Source organism: Pogona vitticeps, chromosome 2, assembly GCF_051106095.1.
Source record: "Pogona vitticeps strain Pit_001003342236 chromosome 2, PviZW2.1, whole genome shotgun sequence".
Taxonomy (NCBI): domain Eukaryota; kingdom Metazoa; phylum Chordata; class Lepidosauria; order Squamata; family Agamidae; genus Pogona; species Pogona vitticeps.
The window spans coordinates 231,918,769-231,946,250 of record NC_135784.1 but is presented as its reverse complement, the minus strand read 5'-3'; the positions used below and the strand labels follow the sequence as shown (position 1 = coordinate 231,946,250).

Here is a 27,482-nt window from a genome sequence, read left to right as displayed (position 1 = left end):
CTGTAAATTCCATTGAATCAGTTGACCTACTCTCATTGCAATTTACTATGCTAAGCAATGGGATTTCAGCCACTGACATGGCATTCAGTGACAATATTTTGAGCCCAGTAGGTCTATTGCCATAGCTACCAAGACTGTTTGAATTGGGAGGACAGGTTTTCTTTTTGGGGGGGGGGGGCAGCCAACATCCTGTTACATTTCCCTCTCCCATGGTGACATAACTGCTGTCCTTTCAACATTTCCACCTATAATTCTAATGGTCTCTCCTTACCTTCATCATCCCCTCTCTTATGGAAATACATCCCTCTTGCAATAAACATCAACCATGGGCAATAGCAGCTCTTCAGTATACAAACATAGGTAAACAACTAAGCAGCGTTGTTGTTGTTGTTGTTGTTGTTGTTGTTGTTGTTGACGACGACGACGACGACGACGACGACGACGACGATGACGATAATAATAATAATAATAATAATAATAATAATAATAATAATAATAATAATAATAATAATAATAATAATAATAATAATAATAATAATAATAATAATAATAATAATAATAATAATAATAATAATAATAATAATAAGCCACATTTCTCCCAGCAAGGGACCCAAAGGAGCTCACAACATTAAAATTCACAGAATTTAAAAACACAATAAGTTAAATATTGAAAGATAAATTAAACCATATGTGATTTAAAATACAATTAAAAGATTAAAACAAGAAAACATAAAAAGATTAAAATTATCTGCTAAAATGGGGTTCAGGGATTCAATTATAATTGTCAGTGTTTATGTTGTTCCTCCCTTTACTCAAACGGGAGAAGTGGCTCATGTTGCCTGAAGTGGCTCCCCCAAGGACCTATCCTCTTTGATGTGTTCTTCTTTGGATGGTGACCCCATCCCCTCAGTAACTCAACCTATATCCCTTGCCTTAAAAAACTGAAGCTGTTGGCGGTGGGAGAAAATACAAATTGCTGGCTGAATGACAGATGAACCCCAACTTGCAGTAAGATATAACATTTGCAAGCCCAAGTTGTCTATGGAAAGAGCAATCAGAACCTAAATATCAGACACACACTGTGCTTCAGGTAGATTTCTCTTGGTATTCTTTATTCTCCCCTCAGAGGATCACTCACTTTCCTGAGCTAGTTGAGTTGGCCTTGTGTGGTGTCTCAGTACCCTTGTTTTGCTGTGCTCGGAGACTTCACAATCCATGCTGGGTCCATGCTGTCAGGAATAGCACAGGACTTCACATCCTCAATAGTGACTATTGGGCTGTTCCAAGAGCTTTCTGCCCTCATTCAGCCTGCGTTCTGCCCCCTGCAAGGGCACTGTGTGCATGCACACGAGCGCCCCCCCGCGAGCGAGATGTGCGCATGCACGAGAGAGCACTCTGCCCCCCTGCAGGTGTGCCACACACACCCAGTCCACAGTTGGGAAAAGGTTGGGGACCACTGCTCTACACCACACTGGGCATTCATGTTACTGTATGTATGCCTTATTAGTGACACAAAAAAGTGGCTTTTCTGAACTAGGATGTTTGTGAATTATTTGGAACCGATTCATATATTACATCATTTTAGGCATGGGTTGCAGCTTTCCATTTGTTGGCAAAAGAAAAGAAAAAAGCAACACACTTTACCACTTTAAAGACTAACAGTTTATTTCAGCGTGACTAATATACCTACTACTTTGGATATTTTCATTTGCAAAAGAAGCAAATCCAGATGCAGTTTCACAATCAGGTGATGAAATTTTTCCATATGATTTCAGAAAAACATAAGTAACACATCCTTAGTAAGCATACGTATGAATACACATAGATTTTATTTCCTTTTTGACAGAAGAGAGTATCTCAATTGGTTTGGACAGTCTGTCCAAAAGTGGGCAACTGTTGAAAGACTTTTGTTCCTCTATGAGATCAATTGTAGTGGGACTCCTCGTCGACAATAACATTTGCAAAACCCTTCTTAGTGTGAAAACTTTGTATGTTGTGCTTAAAAAATATATATGTGGTGCAAAATAACAAGGGTTTCTGTTCAAAATAGTTTATATTCATTAATAATTCCATGCCATCAAGGCAATTCTGACTCCCAGTTTGTGGAATGCTTACCCACAAGAGATTAAGTTGCCCCCCCTTCATTGACAGCTGAAGACCCCACTTTTCAAGCAGACTTTTAACTTTAACTTTAGTATATAACTTTTAAATTGAGTCCCTGAAGCTGGTTTTAAAATTTTCAGCTTGTGTTTGTTTTTAAAGTTAATGCTTTTAATTAGAGACCCAGCCTTCGAGCCGGCCAGCCCACTCACATTTTGTTGTGCACCACCAGGGTCCTTCTTCTCTGGCAGTGTTCCAGTTTGGACAGGAGCCTGGGCTGCCTGTCTCTTCCTTCTCCAGCAACCAACCACTCCGATGAGGAGGTGGGATGGGGATTCTCCCTACGCAACCAATGAATGGTCGGCTGCTGGGGGAGGCAGGGATGGGCAGCTCAAGCTGGTGCCCTTTTTGAAGTGCCACCAGAAAAGGACCCAAGTGGTATGTGATGAAATGTGAGTCGGCCAGTCAGCCTGGAAGGTGGGGTTTACTCTGTATGAAGGTACCCAAATTAATTCAGGCCCACCTCTACTTTTAATTACTTGAAATATTTTAATTATGGTGAGAGATTTCTTTAAATGTGTCATTTACTGTGTTTTTAATTTCAGTTCTTTTAACTTTGTGAGCTGCTTTGAGTCGTCTTACGGGGAGAAAGGAGGCTTATAAATGGAACAATTTTTAAAAATTAAAAATATGACTAGTGGCAACCCTTTTCAGTGTCTTCTAAGTATAGAGAACTCAGAAGTAATTTAATATCCATTTCTTCTGAGGGTTCTCTGAGACCACGTAGCTTACCTGAAGCTATATAGCTGGCTCTTCTCCTCCACAGGGGGGAATAGAACTCTGGACTCCTAGTTCTACAGCCAGGTGCTCTATTTCACTGAGCTATTCAGGGGGGAAAATTTAATAAAGTTAGGTCTGGAAATAATTGGACACTGACACAATTTATATAATTCTGGCTCTGTACACCATCACAATGGATTTGAAATAAAACAACCGAGGTGCAATTGAAGTACAGACTTTCATCTTTAATTCAAGGGATTGAACGAATGTACTGTATGAAACATTTAGGAATTGCAACCAGTTTCAGACATGGTCTCTTTATTTCAAAGACTCAAATATAATTGCACAAATTAACACAATCATAAATAAAATAATGATTTTCAGTACTTTGTTGAGAATCCTTTGTAGGCAGTGACTGCTTGAAGTCTGGAACACAAGGACATCACAAACGTTGGGTTTCCTCCTTTGTGATGCTTTGCCAGGCCTTTACTGCAATTGTCTTCAGTTGTTGTTTGTTTGTAGGTCTTTCTGCCTTAAAGGTAAAGATAAAGGTTCCCCTTGACAATTTTTGTCCAGTCGTGTTCGACTCTAGGGGGTGGTGCTCATCCCTGTTTCCAAGCCATAGAGCCAGCGTTTGTCCGAAGACAATCTTCCGTGGTCACATGGCCAGTGCGACTTAGACACGGAACGGTGTTACCTTCCCACCGAAGTGGTCCCTATTGATCTACTCACATTTACATGCTTTCGAACCGCTAGGTTGGCGGGAGCTGGGACAAGTGACAGGCGCTCACTCCGTCGCGTGGATTCGATCTTACGACTGTTTGGTCTTTTGACCTTGCAGCACAGGCTTCTGCAGTTTAACCCGCAGCGCCACCACGTCCCTTTCTTTCTGCCTTACGTTTTGTTTTCAGCAAGTGAAATGCATGCTCAGTTGGGTTGAGATCAGGTTATTAACTCAACCATTGCAGAATGTTCCACTTCTTTACCTTAAAAAATTACCTGGGTTGCTTTCACACTGTTTTGGGTAATTGTCCATCTGTAAAGTGAAGTGCTATCCAATCAACGTTGCTGAATTAGGCTGAATCTAAGCAGACAATAACCCTATACACTTTAAAATTCATCCTGCTGTTTCTGTCTTCTGTCACATCATTAGTAAACACTAGTGACACAGTGTCATTGGAAGTCATGCATGCCCATGCCATCACACTGCTTCCACTGTGTTTGACAGATGATGTGGTATGTTTTGGATCATGAGCGATTCCAAGCCTTCTCTATACTTTCTTCTTACCATTGTTCTGGAAGAAAGTATAGAGAAGGCTTCATCATCAGTTAAGTACGTAAGAACATCCTGAGCCAAAAGTTGGGAGTTTGATTCCCCACTGTGCCTCCTTGATGGGGGCTGGACTTGATCCATAGGGTTCCTCCCAGCTCTACCATTCTAAGATTATAATGATAAAGAAGAAGAAAAATAAAAGTTAACAGAGGTTGAAACAGGAATATGTAGCTTTACCTTATCTTACATCCTACCCAACTTGTATCATACTGTGCAGTTCAAGAGGAAGAGCAGGTAGAGTGTGATTAGGCAAATATACTGGGAAACTCAGGAAATCAAACAACTTAAGAATGTATTTCTAATAATAGTAGTTACTCTGTGTGATAGGCTGTTGTGGACTGTTAAATCAGAGAATAAAAGTATATAGATGTGAGCTAAAATCCAGCATTAAGCCAAGAAAGTGAAAATCCCTGCTAGCATAGTTGTACTAGATTGTGTTTTGTGTTCAAGTAGTTCTTCAAGAAGTTGTATAACAAGTTGCATGCCCTGTTGCACAACCACTTTGCTGTGCAAAGCTATTGGGTACCACCGCTGTGCTAACTTCTCAAAATGCATAGCTGTTAGTACAGTGATTCTTAGGCAAGTGTGATCACATCACAGGGTACAGCCCATAGGAAGAAAAAATGTGTTATAGTTGTTGTGGGGTTTTGGGGCCGTTTGGCCGTGTTCTGGAGGTTTTTCTTCCTAATGGTTCCCCAGTCTCTGTGGCCAGCATCTTCAGAGGATAGGAGCACAGAACACAGATAGAATTCTAGCTTCTGTCCTCTGAAGATGCCGGCCACAGAGACTGGGGAACTGTTAGGAAGGGGAAAAAAAACCAGAACATGGCCAAACAGGCCCAAAAACCCACAACATCCATTGGATCCTGGCTGTGAAAGCCTTCAAAAAAATTTTCAGTTTGGCATAACTTTGTTTAGTAATCCTTCCTTTTTTTAATGTTTATTTTTATTTTTGCCAAACAGAAGAAAATCTGCTAAATGTTCCTTGTGGCCGCCCTGGCACTTCACACATAGTTTCAAGCTCCTTAAAACTAGAAAATGAAATTGGGACCATATCTGAAGAGAAGACCACCATAGGAGAAACAGGACTGGATCAGAAGCCCTCACCATCGCAAGACAGCACAGTGCCTCCAATTAATCTAACAGATGACCAGCTTGCCTCTGGGTTATATGGTAATTTGCATACAGACTTGTATTTGCTATTGTTGGCTATATCAGTCTGTACAAAGACCATGTTTTGTTGGTATGGCTTCCTTCAAGCCCTGTGGGGAGAAATATGATTAACTCACGTAGAACAACTGCAATTCATATTGTTAGGACATTGTATACCCTGGCTCTATTAATATCATATACAGTGGTGCCTCGCTTAGCGATGTTAACCGTGCAGAAAAATCGCTGTTAAGCGATAACAACGCTAAGCGAAAATAAAAAGCCTATAGAAACGCATTAAAATGCGATTAATGCGTTCCTATGGGCTAAAAACTCACCTTTAATATTTATTTATTTATTTATTGGACTTATATACCGCCCCATAGCGCTACAAGCACTCTCCGGGCGGTTTACAATTTTAATTATACAGGCTACACATTGCCCCCCCAGCAAGCTGGGTACTCATTTTACCGACCTCGGAAGGATGGAAGGCTGAGTCAACCTTGAGCCGGCTACCTGGGATTTGAACCCCAGGTCGTGAGCACAGTTTTAGCTGCAGTACAGCGTTTTAACCACTGCGCCACGAGGCTCTTAATGGCCGGCAGATGGTCTTTGGCTCCTTCTGGGTGAAGGCACGATGGTCTGGTGCGGTCCCAGGAGTGAAGATCCTCCATAGGGGCGGCCAGTTTTGGTGCCTCTTAAGCAAGGAAACGCAGCGTGTGGCCATTTTGTTTACCCGGCGGCCATTTTGAAACCTCAGATCAGCTGGCTGAAAATGAAGGCTTTGCGATGATCGCTTCCCTGCGATGATTGCAAAGCGAAATTTCCCCATAGGGACCATCGCAAAGCGATCGCTTTTGCAATGGCAAAAAGTCCATCGCAAAGCAATTTCATTGCTATGCGAGGCACCACTGTATATTTTTTAATTTCTTGAACACAGTGGTGTAGTGAAGCAAGGCTTAGGAATGGGGCATTCTGAACCAGCTCTGCAGTTATGTGATGATGATGATGATGATGCTCCCCCCACCTGCCTCCTGCCTTCCCTCTGAGCTGCCCTCATAGGATAGATTGTTCCAGCAATAGTATACTGTTGCAAGCTATCCCTGTTGTAATGCAAAGTGTTTGAGTGTTCTTTAATCTTGAAAGTGTAATTACAAGTCATTTGTTTTACAAATGGTATGCTCCCTATTTGTCCATGTGGACCAGCCCTGCTGCCTGCATTGCGAACTATATGGACTTTCATGAAGAGCACTTGTATTTCAAATTTATCTGTACACTGCTGCTTATGTGCTGAGGAGTGTTAAGTATAATATGGATGTTATACACAGAGATACACTGTTTATTCATGTCAGCAACCAAAATATAATAGCAACTTGGTATCAAATAGCAGACAAGAAAGGAGATTTATGTCAAGATGAGGTGTAAAATGGACATTCTCCATTTGTGCAATGTGTTTTGGTTCCTTTTAAGGCAAAAAGAGGGCCTTCTGTATTAGTACTGTATGTGCTTTGTTAACAAAAGTATTTGCATGCCTCATTCCCACTGAACTCTTTTCTCTGCACGTACATGCTTTTTATGGTTCTGTGCAGACTAGACTAGAGATTTCAGTGGCACATGGCTGTCTTTTGAGAACATGAATTAGGGTTTGCCTGAGAGGAAAAGGTGAATTAGAATATATGGTTATTTTTATGGAATGTAGGCAAAGACAATAATGTAGCTGTGTGGAATAATTTTAGAAGCAAATTCAATCTGTGTGCTAGGTATTGGAAAATTCGATAGTTATATTATTGTTCTTTCCCACACAAATACTGACAGAATATGTGAGAAGGGTGGATGGGCTAGCATCACCCTCTACTGCCAGTAGAGACAGTGGTGGTATGGAGCTCCACTTTCAGACGGTGTTTGAAGGGACTCAGCCCACATTCCTCTGCCTGAGATGGGACTCTGGCACAATCAGATACTTTTTATATTGGTCCAATGATGTGTGGATGGCAAGGGGATGTGCCTGCCAGGTACAGTGTGGATGTTTCTAAGCTGTGTGGCCCCAGGGCAGGCAGGTCATCTGACTCCCCACCCCCAAATGTAAGTGCATCTCTGTGTATAATATGTATAATGTCCATAAACATACCACTGTACCTTGTATAATGTCCATAAACATACCACTGTACCTTGAACTTTTAGATTACAGTAATTTGATCATCTTGACTTTGAAGTCTGAAAATAGCTATGCATGGGGGTGGGGTGCAACACTTTTACTGAAACATATTCCTGGCATTCCCTCTGACAGTATGTGCGAATGATGGCATGTTGAAATCTATTATGAAGAAAAAGGATGGGAAGAAAGATGAAAATGCAAAGAAGAATCTGCAGTTTGTGGGTATAAATGGCGGGTAAGATGTTCAACTATAAAAGACTATTTTCTTTCCTTTGCCAAGGCCGTAGAAGTTAAGTTTTAGACATTATTGATTACAAACATTTTGGTATGAAAACAAAATAACACAATGCAAAATTATTATCCAGTTGACCAGAAAGGCATCATTTCTGTGCCCATTTAAGGACCTTTCTAGACAATTGTTCCTTCATGCAACATATACACAATATTTGCAAGGGATCCAGAAGCATAACTGTTGTTTAGACATCCCATTTCCTTAGGTGTCATTTACCACTGGGAAAATGAGTTTTTTTTTTAAAAAAAAGATTTTTTGTTGTTGAGATTTTTTAGAATTACATAGAATAGAATAGCACTTCTCTACTGTTTCTCTGCAGCAACACCACTGTCTTAAAAGACAGATGGGTAATAAACATAAGAGGATGGCCTGGCTCCTGTGTAGCAATGCCTTGCTCTCTGTGAATCTCATTTTTTTTCTCTTTCCATTCTCTCTTAAAAATGTAGCGCATTTAAGATAAGGTGGAGTGGGAAACAGAGAAGGGAAATTGCACTATGTATGCTGGATCAGTAAAACGCTACATCTGGAGAAGCCCAGCTCCCATTGAACAATAAAATTGTATCAAACAAAATCTCAAATTGTATAAAATTGTATAAACACAAAATCCTGCAGGGACCTTATTTCTAGTCTGGTTGGTTCTTGAACTGCAACCAGCTGGTTGTTCGTTGTTCAGGTACTTGGCTACAAAAATGTCCACAGAAAATGCCTTGTATAAGTTCTTAGATCTTTCAAATCAAGTGAACATGGCTTTGTATTGCATTTTTCCAGATGTATTTCTGATTTTTGGAAAACAGTACTTGATAAGTATAGTTAGAAATGTGCTTTATATGTAAAACATTGAAAGTGATAAAATATTCAAACAAAAAAGTAACTTCCTTCGTGGGTTCATGTTGCCTGCACAGACCGTTTTTTCTCTCACAGATTTATTGGCTTATTTCACCCTTGTTAATATTATATGGTGTTGATTGGTCTGAGTAGTGTAGCTGCTCAGAAGCAGATATGTATACACTTGAACAACAAACTTTACTACTAAAGCAATTTAAATACATTGGAGAGAAGACTCAGTCAAGTCTTCGCTGGAGATTACCTGGGGCGGGGTGGAGGAGGGTTGCATCATGAGGGTAATGGATAAGCAGCAGGAATCCTGAAGTTGCTTAAGGGATTTTTAAATTGAAGGAATATACTATTTCTAGAAAATAGCTTACATAGCACTGAATATATATTCAATAATGTGGTGGTAGACAGTGTAATTTTGTTACTTAGGTATGAAACAACATCAAGTGATGATTCTAGTACAGAGGAAAGTTCTTCTTCAGATTCTGATGACGAATGTGTTGGGAATGAATATGCTCCAACGGAAGAGAATAGCAGCTTGCTGGCAATAGAAAAACAGCATGGAGTGAACAGCAAAGATGAACCTGTTGGACTGCAAGAAGCAATACAAGTTCAAGATCCTGAGCCTGAGAAAGTGGAAATCCGTGAGAGGTACTGTCTGTGTTTAAACTGCATGTTTAAAATGTGTATGTTGCAGGAGTTAGAGCTAAATTATGACCATATACAGTATTAAAAGTCTGCATTGTTTAATACATTTATTGGAAAATCATTAAAATATTACAAACAAGGCAAGCTTTTGAGTTCTGCAGAATTTGTCTTCAGGCACAAAATTTGAGGGGATCCGGGACCAAGCAAAAGATCCAAACATATATGGCCAGTAATGGCCATTGTTCCTGTAAGCAGATTGAAGAGCAAAACAGAGATTTAAGATGTAGTGAAAAACAAAGATGTCATGGTATCCATCAGTTTACAAGTCTCTCCCCACTCTGTAGACAAATGTTTGGCTGTAGCCCCTGTGGATCTGCCTGCTGCCTTGGGTAAGGCACAAAGACAGCCAAAGCAATGGGAGCAACACAGAAGACTTTGTGTTAGCAAAGCAAGAGATTTAAGTTTAGTTGTTTCTACTCATAGATCACATGGCTCCTTGTTTTTCCACATAGTAACAGATCTTGAGAGTGCTTAAGCTGCCTATTTTGAAGAGTCTTGCTTGCATTCAGAACTAAGAACTATGTGCCATGAGGTCCTAATTGCGTTTGTTTTTTATTTTAATACTCAGTGCAACAGGCATTGTTAAGTCTTTTTGCAAATACCTTCAATCGTTGCCTCAGGCAGTGTCTGTAGACTAAAAAATGAGGTAACTAGCACCTCTCAAACTCAAAACGAGTGGATTTTAAGTTGCTGCTCCACACAAACTCTTTACATCTCTATTAAAGAGAAACTTGCAAGAGAACATAATGAAGCAAGAAAGATGGACTGTAAATGAAATCCAATATGAAATGCCCATTGAGCTGGAGAGATTTTGTTAATAGATATAATTAACAATGTTTTATAATATTTAAGTAAATGACAAAAGTAAAACAATAATGGCAGAAGACAAATGTAGATGTTGTCAAATCTCTGCTGATTCTTAATTACTTAAACAGTGAACTCTCTTGAGTCACAAGCTACTCATTAAATATCTCTATCATTGCTATTAATAGAACTTCCAATATTTGATGATAACATAGAACAATTTAATATAGTAAGACAGACTTTATAGCATCATGGAGCTTGAGGTGCGTAATTAACCCAGTGTAATCAAAAATTGTGTCCTGCACACCACAAACATATTAATTATATGTTTGTGGTGTGCAGGACTCAGATAGTGTGGTTGCTGACCTTGAGCCGGACATCCTGGAGAGTGAAGTCAAGTGGGCCTTAGAAAGCATGGCTAAAAACAAGGCCAGTGGAGGTGATAGTATTCCAGTCAAACTATTTAAAGCCTTAAAAGATGACACTGTTAAGGTGCTACACTCAATATGCCAGCAAGTTTGGAAAACTCTGCAGTGGCCAGAGGACCGGAAAAGATCAGTCTACATCCCAATCCCAAAGAAGGGCAGTGCCAAAGAATGCTCCAATTACTGTACAATTGCACTCATTTCACATGTCAGCAAAGTTATGCTCAAAATCCTACAAGGTAGGCTTCAGCAGTATGTGGACCGAGAACTCCCAGAAGTACAAGCTGGATTTTGAAGGGGCAGAGGATCAAATTGCTAACATAATTGCTGGATTATGGAGAAAGCCAGAGAGTTCCAGAAAAACATCTGTTTCATTGACTATGCAAAAGCCTTTGACTGTGTGGACCACAGCAAACTATGGCAAGTTCTTAAACAAATGGGAGTGCCTGGCCACCTTTTCTATCTCCTGAGAAATTATATGTGGGACAGGAAGCAACAGTTAGAACTGGATATGGAACAACGGATTGGTTCAAAATTGGGAAAGGAGTACGACAAGGCTGTATATTTTCTCCCTGCTTGTTTAACTTATATGCAGAATACATCGTGCGAAAGCCTGGAATGGATGAATCCAAAGGCAGAATTAAGATTGCCGGAAGAAATATCAACAACCTCAGATATGCAGATTATACCACTCTGATGGCAGAAAGTGAGGAGGAATTAAAGAACTTAATGAGGGTGAAAGAGGAGAGCGCAAATAATCATCTGAAGCTCAACATCAAAAAAACTAAGATCATGTCCACTGGTCCCATCACCTCCTGGCAAATAGAAGGGGAAAATATGGAGCAGTGAGAGATTTTCTCACTCTGATGTGGCCCTTCTTGGGCTCCATGATCACTGCAGATGATGACAGCAGCCATGAAATTAAAAGATGCCTGTTTCTTGGGAGGAAAACAATGACAAACCTCAACAGCATCTTAAAAAGCAGAGACATCACCTTGCCAACAAAAGTCCACATAGTCAAAGCTATGGTATTTCCAGTAGAGATGTACGGAAGTGAGAGCTGGACCATAAAGAAAGCTGACCGCCGAAGAATTGATGTTTCGAATTGTGGTGCTGGAGGAGACTCTTGAGAGTCCCCTGGACTGCAAGGAGAAAAAAACCTATCCATTTTGAAGGAAATCAACTCTGAGTGCTCACTGGAAGGACATATCCTGAAGCTGAGGCTCCAATACTTTGGCCATCTCATGAAAAGAGAAGACTCCTGGGGAAAGACCCTGATGTTGGGAAAGTGTTACGGCGAGAGGAGAAGGGGACGACCGAGGATGAGATGGTTGGACAGTGTCATTGAAGCTACCAACATGAATTTGACCCAACTCTCGGAGGCAGTGGAAGACAGGAGGTCCTGGCGTGCTTGGGTCCATGGGGTCATGAAGAGTCAGACACGACTTAACGACTAAACAACAACAAGACCGAGCTGGAATTTTTAGCATGTATACATTACTGAAACAGTGTCATCTACGTTGGCTTGGGCATGTCGTGAGAATGCCTGATGGTCGGATTCCAAAAGCTCTTCTGTATGGAGAATTAGTGCAGGCAAAGCGCCCCAGAAGGAGACCACAGCTGCGATCGAAGGATATCTGCAATTGGGATCTGAAAGCCTTAGGAATGGACCTCAACCGATGGGAAACCCTGACATCTGAGTGTTTAGCCTCGAGGCAGGCGGTGCATCATGGCCTCTTCCATTTTGAAAACACACTTGTCCAACAGGCCAAGGCAAAGAGGCAGTCCCGAAAACAGCAAAATCAGGGAGCTGGACAGGGGACAAGCTGTATTTGTCTTCAGTGTGGAAGGGATTGTCACTCTCGAATTGGCCTTATCAGCCACACTAGACGCTGTTCCAAGACCTCTGTTCAGAGCACGTTACCATAGTCTCTCGAGACTGAAGGATGCCTAATCTTATCTAAGATGCTGAGAGACATACTTCTTCTGACACTGGCGGTACAGTAATATATAGCCATCATGGCTGGAGATGGGGACAAAGTGCTGAAAGGGCGCTTTGTCTTGCTTCGTGGATCGTCAAACTCGACAACCCATGAAGCACAAATTGACCCGCCCCCAGTGACCTGAGGAACAACAAAACAATCAGTCATCGGGTCTCTTCTTTTTCTTTTTTCTTTCCCTCCGCTTGGTATACCCTATGGGGCATTGCAAGAGGAGGGAAAGCAGGGATCAGAGCGATTGCACAGCCATGGCTGCGGAATTGCTTTGAACCATTTCCCCCATGGAGCTTAGCAAGAAGGGGGAAAGCAGGAGGAAAGGGGAACCAAGCCATCCCCCAGCCCCGGGCGTGGGGTTCAGCTATTCACAATGTTCCCTCTAAATTTCTGTTCCGCTGTGCAGGAGCCTCCCTCCATGTGTGTGAGGGTAGACAGGCCATCATTCAAAACAGGAAGTAAACAAACCAGCTGGTGGCTGCCTGTGCGCAACCCTGACAGAGTTCTGGATAGGTTCGTGTGTGCGCAGCTTAGAGGGATCATTGACTATTAGCCATGGAAATGCTTGCCCTCCATGAGGCAGATATTTCCTTTAACTTGTTATCATGTATTCCTGATGTAAATCATCATTGTACACTTTTCTTTCTGTTAGACAAAAGGTCCAGTAACTTTTGTTGCCCAAACAGATTCTACATTCCAACAGTTGATAAGGAATTTGCAACTTTCTCATTTTGTCTGCAAATATGAATATCCCGAAGAATGTATGTAAATATCTTTTTCTTTCCCCCCATTAACAGATACGAATTGAGTGAAAAGATGCTCTCTGCATGTCATCTTCTTAAAAGTGGCATTGACGATCCCAAGGCTATGGTCAGCAAAGAGATGGTAAACACTTTGTAGTCTGTAAATCATATACAGTATGTCCTTATTATCTGTCACATTAAAAGCTGAGTCGCATAAGATAACTGGTAGTTGTGAGTAAAAGGTTGGCAGTCAGCACAAAAGCATCACTGCTTCCAATGCATGACTACAACCATACAAAGTAAATATCTCTCAAGGGAAATGTCACTAGAAATGGCAGATACATCAGCACCAACACCACTTCAGGACATTTCTGCACTAATGCAAACTGTCTAGCCTATTTAACTTATTATGGACACCCAGGAGACCACTGTGGAATTAGGTGTGCTACATTTAAGAGAAGCAGACATGCAGAAACCAAGTGTTTAGTCCTTAAATTAGAGCACTGTGGACTTGTTTCAGCAGTACTAATTTTAGTACTATCTTGAAATACTTTAGCCCACTCACCTTCCAAAGTTCACTATGATGGCAGCTTGTGCAGTCAAAATATAAACACTTTTAAAATGCATCAGATAGGTTTTTAAAAGCCTTATAGAGCATATTTGTGTTGTTTAAAAGCATTACTGCCATTCATGTACTTGTACTTCAATCTGGGTGCTCCTAATGGGCATGGGAAATTACACAAGATAGGGAATTAATGCTCCAGTTGAACATGAAAGTACAGAGTTTATTTTCTGCTATGGAATGTATGCTGCCTCTTATCAAAGAGAGAAAGATATGTTCTTTCCATATCTCCCTTTTTTGAAACTGAAGTATGCTTCATACTATGCAAACACACAAAATGAAGTTGTTTGGCTAACACTATACTTCCCATGTGTTTTGGAACTATCAGCATCATTTGAAGACATTCTGGTAAGCGTTACTTTGGATGGGTTATGGCATGTTTTTGAGCTGGTAAAGCAGAGAGACAACTAGGACTACTGGAGTTCTTGTTACAAAGGTGTGAAAGAAATTTCATTGTGTTGGTATGTTTAATGCTGACCAAGGAGCTACATTTTATGAGTTAATGCATGAGGTTATGCAAAGGTATATTTGCATTATACCCTCATGCCTTGCCTTGCTTACCTCACATTTGAGCTTATGTTTCATCTAGCACTTCCATATTAGAACCACAGTACCCCAGAAGAGGAACAAAGGTGGTGAACTGACAAAATCAGCAATGTTTGAAACAATAATGTCCTCTCTTTTTTTCAGAGCTCTATCTTAAAATCCAGATTAGTAGAACAAGAGTTTTAAAGAACAGTGTTTAAACATAAAGGTGGAAATAAACACACATACACATTATTACAGCTGTTATCCAAATGCTTTCTTACAGCCCCATTTTTTACATTCCGCCTAAAACTGGTGGAAGATATGACACATTTCTATTGACAGTATATTCTATAAGATGAGCATAACTTCAGAGAGTGCTTTGGAATTTAAGTTTAGAAGTTTAGAAGGCCTGTGCTCCTTAAAGCCAAGTACAAATTTTAAAGTTTAGAAACTGGGTTAAGCAGGAAAACAAACAAGCCATTAGAGCAATCTTAGGCATAATCTGACCAAAATGTGTAGCTCACAGCAGTAGCAGCTGCAGTTTCTGGATGCTATTGAAGGATGGCTCATATAGAACACTTTGCAGTAAACTAAATTGAGGTGAGGCATGAATGACAGCATTGTACCAGGTTGTAACATCCACCCTTAACAATGGCTGCAGCTGCTGAGCCATCTGAGGCTTGGAATTTTGCCCTTCGCACAGCTCGCAAATGTGTCAAATTAAGGAACATCCCCAAACTATAAAATGATTTATCAGAATTAATACAGCGTTTCAGGTTTTTCTGAAGTGCTTACTGTGCTTTGCATAAGACAAGGTGTGCTACTGAAATACTTGAATTTAGACAAAAAAAAGTAGAAGCATTTCAGAAGGAGAACAAAGCGATAAACTTTCAATTTTTCAATATTTGTGAGTTTGTGTCCAGCCCTGGTTTAAAGGCAAAGACTGCAAAGACTGTTTTCCCTGTAATTTCAGTGCAGAGCTGAAATCACATATAAATAGAACATCCTTTTGAAGATATTTGTGTTTCTTTTTGGCAGCGATTTTGTTTAAACACCATCCAGCACGAGTGGTTTCGTGTGTCGAGCCAGAAGTCTGCTGTTCCTGCAATGGTTGGGGACTACACAGCTGCTTTTGAAGAGATTTCTCCAGCAGTCCTCAGGCATATCATCAACATGGCAGATGGAAATGGCAACACAGCTCTCCATTACAGTGTCTCCCATTCCAACTTTGAAATTGTGAAACTCCTTTTAGATGCAAGTAGGTTGGCTGTTCCAAACTTTTTGTGTTACACGTATATGTGTACCACAATGCGAAGACTATATTGTTGAGTGTTGGTATGTTCACTGCTGTGCAATATGTCTGTCTCCCATCTTCTTTAGACTTTTTCGGACCTTTAGTATCTCTATTATTAACCTCTTGGATCCTAGCAGGGATCTGCAGATACCACAAGCTTCCTGAAGCCACCTGTAGTTCAGGCTTGGAATGCCATGGTTCTAATTAGGGGATGAATGCCAGTTCCACAAAAGTAGCATTTGAACACTATCACTTTGGATACAGTCAGATGAGCTTTTGATGAAATCAGGAGCCTAGGCATTTGGAGTTCTTGGAATGCTTTTATGAGACACAATTGCTGGACCTACTTCTTTCACTGTTCATCTCAGCAGGGAATGCCTGGAGTCAACATATTTTACAGCTTTGAAAAGGGACTTCCCATAACAGAACTTGTGGACTGCTGGAAACAACAGATAGTGAATTAAAATCGGGTTTACTTTACTTTAACTGTAGTTATTTCAAGGCATAAGGCATAGTATTTATTTGTGTTGTTATGAAATTTCAAAATAGCTTTTGCTTTTCAGTTTTTCAGCTTGAAATTTTTAGCTGTTAGCTGTGGGAACTGCCTTAAAGCAGTAGTCTACTACAAATGATAATCGGTTGTATCCATTTGGTGTCTCTCTGCTGACAGGAGGCTCTTTTATATCCATAAAAGACAGAGGGAGGTAATTTTGAGCCTTCTCCTTTGCAGGGAACTTGTTTAATCAGCTACTATAACTTTAGAGAGAAAGATATATGCATTTGTTTTTCTCTCTTGTCCATTCTTTTCATAATGTCACTTGTGGATACTTTTCAGAAATAATAGCCAATTTTTTTCTGAACTTTATTTTTGGCAGTTTTACTGTTGGACACTTTGCATAACTATCTGTATTTCTGTTACAAGTAATATCTTTAAAGAGAAAATGAGCACATCCCAGACCGATTGGATGGCAAATTAGTAGGCCCAGCAGGGCCTCCTTTTAAGGACTCGGGGTGGGGTGAGGAGATGACTGCTGAACAAAAGCAGTGGCCTTCGTGGTTTCTGGCACCTGCTCAGAAGAACTGAATACATTTGGTCCCATACCAAATACAGTTTAGGCCAGGAAGCCATTCAACTAAAAAGTCATGTCTGTAGGCTTTATAAATGTGCAAAGTGTTGCTGAAGCACTTGTTAGTGATACAAAACTAAGAAAAAGTGGGAGATACATTATCTTTTAATATTTTAGCTATATCATTGTTTTATGTCAGGTTCCCCATAGAAATCTGAGGTTTTTCTATTTTATAACTGAAACTCTGGCCATAAGCTGGTACTGTCTGTAGCTCTCTATTCATTGAACCTGTGAACAATTGCCTTTAAGTTAACTGTCTTACCAACTGCATGAAATGTGGCTTTGAGTCTTCTTTCCAGTTCTGCTATCATGCACAGGATAATGAGAGAATTGTTTTCTTTACTTGGCCAAAGAACCATTCCTGCCCCTCTTTCTCCCTTTCACACATTTTTCTGAATCATCTTCATTATGTAAGCAATTGCTGCATCTCCAAAAGGCTGCTCTAATAACAGTTTATTCAGTTATTCTGTACAATTGATGCTTCAGGGCCTCCAACTTCTTCACAAGATTCTCTCTTCTGTCCTTCTGCAGATGTCTGCAACGTAAATCACCAGAACAAGGCTGGTTATACTCCCATTATGCTGGCAGCTCTTGCAGCTGTAGAGGTTGAGAAAGACATGAAAGTAGTAGAAGAGCTCTTTGCCTGTGGAGATGTGAATGCCAAAGCCAGTCAGGTTGGTACTTCTGCCTTTGCCTTCAGTCCATTGGTACAACAGTAGATAGTCAGACAAAACAGAGAATTAGTTTTGGCCTCTTTTAGTGACAAAGCCTTTCTGTCCCCAACCCTGCTAGATGGTCTCAGAAAAATAACTATTTATTTGCTGGAGCAATTTCCTGGCGTGTGCTTATCTGAGGCAACTCACAATGACCCTGACACTATTTTAGAGCATTAAATTGTGTGTTATGGGAAATGCTACGAGGTAACCTCTTTTATATTGGTTTTATTCGTGAGATGAAATAAGATTCCTTTAATTATATGAAGGCAGTGCTTGAAGTACTCTTCTGATATGCTGTTCAAACATATTTATTCCTCTCCCATGTTGAATGCTGAATGAAAGTTGTTCAGGCTGACATCAAAAGCCTGCTACGTATACTGTTGACCTGTTGATGGCTATGAAGTCAACAGAAAGCCTTCTGCAGTCCTCATTTTGCATTTTTTTTTTAAAAAAAAAATCATTTAATGAAAAGAAAATACCTTTGTTAACAATGTAATGCTTTTAAAAATTAAAACCTAGATGACCTGTTCAAAGTCTGGAAAGAGAGGCAAGGCTGGCTGAGCCAGCATTGAATTTGCCAGCATCATGTCACTCATTTTAATTGCAGTGTTGAGTGGCATGCTTTATAAGGGGAGTGGCCATTGTTTATAAGGACATCTTTGAAGCTGCTAGGCTCTCTGCGGTGGCAAGCCCAGGTCTAGAGGCCGTCCACATGTCGTTTGGGGCCAGGGGTGGCTTTGGGATTCTGCTGGCATACCACTATCCCCACAATCCAGTGCAACCTGTGCCGGAGCTGGCAGATTTTGTCTCCATGGTGCTGTTGAGGTCCCCCAGACTATTGGTTCTGGGGGACTTCAAGATTCATGTGGAGGCTGAGGTTTCCAGACCATCTCAAGAGTTTCTGGAAACCCTGGCTTCCTTGGACTTGACCCAACAGGTTAGCGGTCCTACCCACGTGGGCGGTCACATGCTGGATCTGATCTTTGCTGCCAAGCAGAGAGAGTGTGCTCTGATGGTGGCTGACTTGACATCGGCCCTCTTGTCAAGGTCAGATCACCACCTAATTAAATGCAGCCTCACAGTGGCACTTCCCTCCCATGGGGAGCTTGGACCCATTAAGATGGTCCGCCCCCACAGGATACTGGAACCTGTTGGATTCCAAGATATCATGTGGGGGATTCCGGCTGGCTTGGTTGGCGCTCCTGTCGATGCTCTGGTGGATGGCTGGTATACTGCTGCCACCAGGGCTGTTGACACAATCGAATCTAAACACCCTCTCTGCCGTCAAGCCTGGACAGCTCCCTGGTTTCACCAGCAGCTGAGGGCCATGAAGCACAATTGGAGAAGTCTAGAGAGCATTTGGAGAAGGGCCCTGACAAAAATTAATTTAAAAGCCACCAGGATTGTATCTAACCTTTACCTAGCTAGGGTAAGGGTTGCTAGAAGATCATTCTTCGCTGACCAGATAAGCGAAGGTCACAACCAGCTGGTGGAACTTTTCCGTATAGTGCATGATCTGTCCAGAGTTGGCCACAGTGATAGGCCTCCCACTAGTATTTCCAGTGACCAATTTACGGCATTTTAAAAATCTAAGGTAGAGGCCATCCATGGAGACCTTGATTCCCTTTTACAGACAGGAGATCGAGTTGAGATGTCCAGTGCATCATTAACCTGCTTTTAACCTGTGACGTCCAATGAGGTAGACAGGATGCCACCTCAAAAATTAACGGGCCACTGCAAAAATTAATGGGTCTCTCCAGAAGGGCATAGTTCCTCCTGCCCTCAAAGAGACACTCATTAGGCTCATTTGAAAGAAACCTAATTTGGCGGTGGACGAAATTGGTGATTATAGGCTCATCGCCAATGTTTCTTTCTTAAGTAAAGTGGTTGAGATGGTGGTGGCTGATCAGCTCCAGGCACTTGTGGAGGAAACTGACCCCCTTGATCCATTCCAGTCAGGCTTCAGGCATGATATGGAAACAGCATTGGTTGCCCTGCGGGATGACCTCCTGAGGGAGGCCAACAGGGGCAACATGGCCTTGTTGGTCCTCCTCAGTGTCTTAGTAGCCTTTGATACTATCAACCATGGTATCTTCCTGAGGTGGCTCTCCAAACTGGGGATCGGTTGCCTCACTTTGGCATGGCTCTGTTCCTTCTTGGGAGAACATCCCCATAGAGTGTAGCTTTGTGAGATGACTTCCACCCCGTGGATCCTCAATTGTGAGGTTCCGTAGGGGTCAATCATCTCACCAATGCTATTTAATATCTATATGAGGCCGTTGGGTGAAGTCATCCGGAGTTGTGGGGCTTGGTCTCATCAGTACACTGATGAGACCCAGCTCTACCTTTCCTTTTGTCCAACTGCAGTGGATGCTGTTCCGTCCCTTGAACGCTGCTTGGGGACCGTTCTGGGGTGTCAACCTGGTGTCAACAGGTTGAGAAACTCCCTCTCCTTTGGGGGAGTGACTCTTTCCACAAAGAATGAGGTTTGCAGCTTGAGTATCTGTCTGGACCTGGATCTCACCATGCTCAGGTGACATCTGTGGTCCGGGCAGCCCGTTTCCATCTTTGGAGGATTGCCCCTAGATTTGGGGGCACTCAATGAGTTTGATTCATGCCCTCGTAATCTCAAAAATAGACAACTGCAGTGCTCTCTAGGTGGGGCTACCCTTGAGGTTGATGCAGAGACAACAACTGGTTCAGAATTTTGTGGCCAGATTGGGTGAAGAAATTTCAGCATATCTGCCCCATTCTGGCCGACCTTCATTGGCTACCACTTCCGCATCGACATACAAATTATTGTAAGCCGCCCAGAGACCTCTGGGTAGAGTGGGCGGCATATAAATTAAATAAATAAATAAATAAATAAATACAAAGCCCTAAATGGTTTAGGACCTCGGTACCTAGCAGAGCACCTACCCCCAGCTAGATCTGTCCGTAACACCTGTTCTTCACAGGCAAGGCGGTTGAGGGCCTTGACCCCGAAGGAGGCCCGGAGGGAAAGAACAAGAAGCCGGGCCTTCTCGTTGGTCGCCCGCCCCCTGCCTGTGGAACAATCTGCCCATGGAGATACGCCTGGCACCCTCGTTGGACGGGTTTAAACGAGCATTGAAAACTTGGCTCTTCTGTCAGGCTTTCCCTGAGCATTAAGTTGATGATATCTCTGCTTTCCTTTTATCATATTTTTTCCATCCTTTCAACCATCTTTATAGCCATCTGTTTTAATTAATCCTACTAGTTATTGTGTCTGTTGAATGTATTATTTTATTCTTATTGTGTTTTAATATTGTGTTGTTTGTCTTGTTGCTGTTAGCTGCCCAGAGTAGCCTGGCTACCAGATGGTGCAGGGTATAAATCTAATAAATAAAATAAATAAATATGCTGTGGTTTCTTTGATTTCTGTCTTCACTCAAATATGTAGTAATTGTTTCAGATTTACAGGAGAATATTAACCTTTCTGCTATATGTGTGCATCTAGCTTACCGGTATTCTTTCTTTTTTGGAGAATACTGTATGTTATAACTAATAGATTTCTATGTGGGCAGGACTCTCTTGTACTGATCTCTGCTCCAGATAATGAATGGCTTATGGGTATATTTGTTCTTTTGTGTGCAGGCTGGACAAACTGCTCTGATGCTCGCTGTGAGCCACGGACGAATAGATATGGTGAAAGCTCTCCTGGCTTGTGGGGCAGATGTTAACATACAGGACGATGAGGGCTCCACTGCTTTGATGTGTGCTAGTGAACATGGACATGTTGAAATTGTCAAACTTTTGCTGGCTCAACCTGGGTGTAATGGCACATTGGAGGACAATGTGAGTTACTGCAGACCATCAATACTTGATTGGATTCTAACAGCCCTGTACTCTGCACAGTATGTCACATTCATTCAAGCAATGTGAAGTGTGAACATAATGTACAAATCTGTGCATCATGCAAAAATAGTTATATTTTCAGCACACAGCTAACAGTGCTGGGAAATTAATCATTGTAATGAATTACTAATTGAACAAGGTGCCTTCTGGAATAACAAGCTGGATCAATTACTTTTTTGTTTATAAACACCACAGTTATGATTTACTACTACTTCAGTGGAGCACGAATGAGTGTCTGCCTCTTGTTACCGGTGGTGAGAAGTGTCATCAGTAGCAAGAGAGGAGGAAGAACAGACCCATAGGTGGTCCATGTTGTACTGCTACCTCTCTGTGTCTGTCTTTGTGAAGGAGTTGTTGTAAGGACAGGGAAATTAAGAAGTGAGAAAAGCAAATATGACAGGAAGAGTGAGAGAGGATAACTAAGGAGGAGACTGAGAAAGAGATTAGAGGCATACATACACAAAAGAGAAAGCATGAGCTCATACATGGATGCACACAAGAGAAAGTAAGTGCAAGCAGGCAGGCAGGCATGTGAGTGAAGGTGGGTAGATATGCTTAAAGAAAGCAAATGAGGTGTGCATGAGAGGCAGCAAGAGCAAAAGCAGGCATACACATGACAGCGCTATATACATCCGAGAGATTTAGCCTAGATAAGGTGAGCTGGTTTAAGTGAGTTGCCGGGAAAGACAGTGTCAGCTGTTTAGTTCAGGTTTGATTTTTCACATGAAGGAGCAAGATGGGAGCTGGCTGTTTGACTGAATTTTGGAAGCCATTTCTGGGGTATATGGGAACAGGAAAGCCTCTAAAAAGATAATCTACGTATATTAATATTTAGGTTCTGTGGCTGATAGGTTATTAGTACATCAGGAGTATCCGTGGGCAAGATTATCACACATTGATTGTTCAAAGTACTGTATGTGGTATTCAGAGGTAAACTGTCTCAGAATATGCTTAAGGTTTCATTTAAGATTATCTCCTGTAATTCTTCCTGCCAATCTGGTACCTAACCCAATACAAATGCTTATCTTGTTGGGATATAATCAGGAAAGTGCCAAGTAAACATAGTTCTGTGTAAAGGCATTTATTTATAATTCAGTTTGCTCCCTAATTTAATACTCATTAGACTTCCAGCCAATCTGGTACTTTCTCAGTGCATTGGACTACAAATTCCACTCCATTTCTAGCTGGACTGAGCTACAGTCCAAGAGATCTGGGAGCAAAGTGCCAAGAGAAGCAGAGCTGTGTACAGTAATTTATTTGTCTGACTATCTCAATGTGTGTTAAACAGAATTGGCCACCTGGGGGAACTAGAGGGTATTTGCGTATGTTTTCCAAAGTGTGCACAGGTAACAGCAATGCCAACAGTCACTTTTGCAGACCAGGAGTAACAATAATGATCTGCCATTGATCCAAAGTAGTGAAGGAGCTCATTTTTTCTTTTAAAAAAAGTAACATCCAGAGCTCTAACACCTAAATATGTCAATCTGACAGGCTTAAGGTTATGCTCCTAAAACCATCATGTAATTTGATTGCTTTGCATCTTGTCTTTTGTATGTTATTCTGTTGAAATCTCTTAATATTTCAAAATATACCTTATGAAAACACAAGGCCCCATATAGAAATGGGATAGGGGTAGGAAGTGGAGCCAAATATTTTTTATTTTATTTTTTGCTACTGTGTCTGAAATAAGGGGCAGTATTCAATTGTTTTCATTGCAACAACATCTTGCTTTGGTGGACAATTACATGCATTCTCCCACACTGTCATTCTAATAGCAGTGCGCCTGCAGCCTTTGTCCTGTGTATTTGTTCATATGTGAAGCAAAATCATAGTTAAAACTTGGAATCCTGCTTTGAGCAACATTTGAAATTCATGTGGGGGCAATTCACAGCCTTTTGGACTCAAGAGTCAGGGTGTAAAAATTCCAAACCTTGCTACAGAGACAGTAGAGGCACAACCTCACAAGAACTGATTGATCATCATTCCCAGATATGTAACATCAATTTCTCGACAATTTTTCAGCAATAACACAACTCTCTTGTTAAGAAAAATGCCCCTGACAATCAGATTGCCCCACAAAACAGAAGCACAAAGCTTGTTGCTTAACTGTAATCAGTGAAATGTTCTTTGTATGTGTTCTCAAGGATTCTATATTGTTTTGGCTGGCTGGGCAACAGAACCGTCCTTTCAATACCTTTTAGTCCCTGTTGGTTATAGTTGTTTACAGAAATATCTGCATAAACCATGGATATCCATGTTGCCTTTTTTTTTTTAAAGGATGGCAGCACAGCACTTTCAATAGCCCTTGAAGCAGGGCACAAGGATATTGCTGTTCTTCTCTATGCTCATGTAAACTTTTCCAAACCCCAGTCCCCGGTGAGTTACATGGCTACATTCTTCATTTTGGGCTTGGGGTGGTCAAGGTTATTAAAAAGAGTTCTTGTTCTAGGACCAAAGACAAGTCGAATCCTCTTCACCCAGTGCAGAATCTGAGCAATAATGATGCTCTCCGTCAGCCACTTCAACCTTCCCCCTGCTGTCACTGTAGCCCACATGATTCTCCAGTTCTGCATTTTTCTTTGTGAGGTCTAGATAACCTGCCATATACTGTATGTTAGAACTAGTTTGTGAAGTTCCACCACGAACTTGTAGACGGAAAGGGAACAGGGAATGTTCTGGGAGCTACGGTATTCCTGAGGCTGGACTATCTTGTCTCCAGGATGAGGTTTTTATGATTTTCTGATCCACATAGTTATGCCTGATTTTTTGTTTTGTTTGTTTTTGCTGCTCCTTCCTCTTGCAGCTACCAATCTGCTCCCATGTCTGCTAGTGTAGCCGTGTTTGGGGAAATCTTCTTCTGCAGCCACCTTCTCATTTAAACATTTCATTACTTCAGGCTTCTGCTATATAGTTAGTGGAGCTGCATTAGATGATCTTCAGTTGAGTAGAAGTATTCAAGAAATTGAAAGGTTCAGTGACTTTCTGCAACATGCATAATTATTTCCCATCTTCAATACTCCTCTTTTTCTTTTCTAGGGCACCCCAAGGCTCGGAAGAAAGCCATCTCCTGGTCCTACCCATAGAAGCCCATTTGATTCCTAATGCACAATGTTGATCTGTAAACTTCAAGGTCACCTCTCCTCTGCTGCTAGTAGTTACTGTTTTACAGTGACAGATATTGAATGTAATTGTCTTGTGCCTGAGCTCACCAGCAAACTGAAAGCAGATGCCTAGAGCTAAAGACAGAGGAACAGCTTCTTTGTTAACAGCTATTACTCAGGATTAACCAACATGATGTGATTGGTGCATGGAATCTATTTCAGATGGATCCTCACGGCCATTTATCACTCAACACAGTGGACAGTGTTCTCCATGCTGCTGCAATACCTGAGGGTTACCTTGACGGACAGAGTATTAAGAGCATGGTATCTGGATTGGTCACAAGGCTTTGCCGTTTGGGAGCAGCTGTCATAAAGAGGGAGCTTACATGCAACCTGTGTGGCGCTTGTGGCTCTTCTGCTAACCTTTTCAGCTTCCAGGAAATGACAGAAAATTATTGCTGTAGAATATATTCTTATATTACCATACATGCAGTTTTTTTAAAGCTATCTGTTGAGTTATGACTCTGGCCCAGCTGGATAAATCTTACTGCCTTTCTTTTTTAAAAATATGTTCTTTACACAGGTATTTATATTTGCTATCGTTGGAATTGTTGGCAAGAACCCACTTATTGTAAATGTCATTCCAAAATTATTTTAAGACTTGTTTTAATGCTTATTTTAAAATGTAAAACTGGCAACTGCTTATGATGTTAGCTCTTGAGATCATCAGCTGGTGGGCTAATGGTTTAACAATGGAAGATAGGCTGCACCATGGCTTGGAATATGCTAAATGAATTGCTGCCGATTTGTATAGCTTTTATATAAAGTCAGTATTTTTGACACTTTCTACTCTCTTGTAATTAAAATAATCTACACACAAATCACTACTAGATTTTTTTAAATTAATGGACATTTACATGAACCCTAGGATATGTTGCAAGATGTTCATCTGTACAATACTAGAAATGTAGTTCCAGGTGCAGACAGACAGACAGACAGACAGACAGAATGCTTATTTTCCTGTTATGTTCACTTCAGTCATATGCATTTAAATGTTTGAAGTGCCTTAGACTCTTGCCATATTTTCAGAATAAAATTTCCTTGTTATTTTATTCCTGCCTTTTGTCTTGTTTTGTGACACTAAAAAAACAAGCCTTCAGATTGCTTTTTACTTCATTTCCCATGCATAGTAATTTTTAGTACATATATCTATTCTAAGAAGGTTGTTTTAAAATTAAAAGAAAATCATGCTGCTTAAATGCCACCCCATAGTGCCCAAAGCATTCTCTGGGCAATTTACAATTTAATTTGGTAGGCTGGATACTCGATTTACCAACCTTGGAAGGATAGAAGACTAAGTAAACCTTGAGCCAGCTACCTGGGATTGAACCTGGATTGTGAACAGAGTTCTGGCTGCAGTTTAACACTGTACCACAAGGCTACATTAAATGCAGGATACCTGATTTAGACCCTGTTGTGGAGGGTTTTATCCTTTTGCATCCTACATATAAATGTATATTGCTGAAAAATAGTAGTTGAATATATTCAAATAAAGGAATCACATTTGGGCAATGCAAGGGTCTCCTTTGCTTCTGAACCTGGTTTGGGCCCCTTGTGCTGTCAAGTTAAAAAACAGACTTAGCTGCTAGGTCTATCTTTATAATAATGAGTAATTTTGACTTTTAATCTCAAAGCAATTCTGCAAACATTTGCATGTTTAGAAGGGAAGGCAAAATGAAGTCAGTGGCTATGTAGCAAAAAAGGAAAAGGAAAATATCTACCCACAGGAATCCTTGGAATGCCTCTCTCTTAGTAAAGCAGCTAGAAAAGCAATACTCAAAATCCAGAGACTCTCTGATCAGGCAATTAAGTTATTCAGTAAATTGTATATCCTTCCAAGAGATTTTGGGGGGAGGGGGGGTGCTGGTGCTGCTGCTCTACTTTAATACCTAATCAGTATTCTAATGAAGCAGAGAAATGGTAAAATACTTCTAGTTCCTTTTTGGCTAAATAAATACCGAACTTACCAAGTGACTACAAACACATCATGGTAACTTCATTTATGATAAATTGATACCTATATGCATCCTTAATTAAATATGTTAAGGGGATAAGAATTTTGGCCTAACAAGTACATCAATGCCAGTTCTCTGCCTAAATACTTTGAAAACAGCTCTCAGATCACCCTCCAGCAAAACAGGTGCATATGCACATGATGTAGTGGGATAGTTGATATTTTTTGGAACAAACAGAGCTTTCCATTTTCTGTTCTACTGAAACATGTATTTTTATTTGAAATGGTTTTGTGGCCAAAGGCCACTTAGCTATGCTTCCTGCCATAAGGAAATTGCTAATCACATGTTGGCCTGTTCAGTTACTTAGAATGGTAGCCTGGTAATCATAGAAAAAACACAGATTGAGAATTTTAATCAGGTCTTGCTAAAATACATATTCTCCCTACTGCGGAAGTGTGTAGTAAACAGCTATGACACAGCCAAGTTGCTGAACTTGCCAGCTCACTATTCAAAATAGAGAAACACAGCCCAGAGCTGCGGTCAGAAATATGAGAACATTCCATTTTTTTTAAACACAGGCTGATTTGACAATACTTTCTGGAGTAGGTCACTTGAGTGTCAGGTTTGGCACACAAGTTCTTATTCTTCCCTCCAACATATATTCTTCTAATTTTGAAATTTTAAGTATACCTCAATTTTTGCCAGAAAAAATCCACATTGCAATTCGTTGGTTAGGCTGGAAGTTCAAATAGCATAGCAAAGGCCAAGTGGCCTGTCTCAGCAGTCTGCAAAAAAAAGATCTCGGTAGCAGTAATGTATTGATGCTTCAAATCCTGTCAAATTCTCTGTACACAAATAGGGGATAAGAGTAAACTGTCACCACTGTG

General features: G+C 41.0%; 1 protein-coding gene across 8 annotated transcripts in view; it reads left to right on the top strand.

Annotated features, from left to right (window-relative positions):
* Nucleotides 1-25,692, top strand: part of KANK1 (KN motif and ankyrin repeat domains 1) — a 142,042-nt gene extending 116,350 nt beyond the window's left edge. For 6 of the 8 annotated variants that reach the window (XM_020805656.3, XM_072992167.2, XM_072992165.2 and 3 more), the window contains 9 exons: nucleotides 5,176-5,385; nucleotides 7,649-7,751; nucleotides 9,072-9,293; nucleotides 13,371-13,458; nucleotides 15,505-15,724; nucleotides 17,419-17,561; nucleotides 21,219-21,419; nucleotides 23,757-23,855; nucleotides 24,516-25,692. In XM_020805656.3, coding sequence (XP_020661315.3) covers nucleotides 5,176-5,385; nucleotides 7,649-7,751; nucleotides 9,072-9,293; nucleotides 13,371-13,458; nucleotides 15,505-15,724; nucleotides 17,419-17,561; nucleotides 21,219-21,419; nucleotides 23,757-23,855; nucleotides 24,516-24,581 — 1,352 coding nt within the window. In that variant the 3' untranslated portion in view covers nucleotides 24,582-25,692. The remainder of the gene's footprint in view (nucleotides 1-5,175; nucleotides 5,386-7,648; nucleotides 7,752-9,071; nucleotides 9,294-13,370; nucleotides 13,459-15,504; nucleotides 15,725-17,418; nucleotides 17,562-21,218; nucleotides 21,420-23,756; nucleotides 23,856-24,515) is intronic. The other 2 variants (XM_072992168.2, XM_078385059.1) reach the window with 1 other exon arrangement.
* Nucleotides 25,693-27,482: the final 1,790 nt, after the last annotated feature.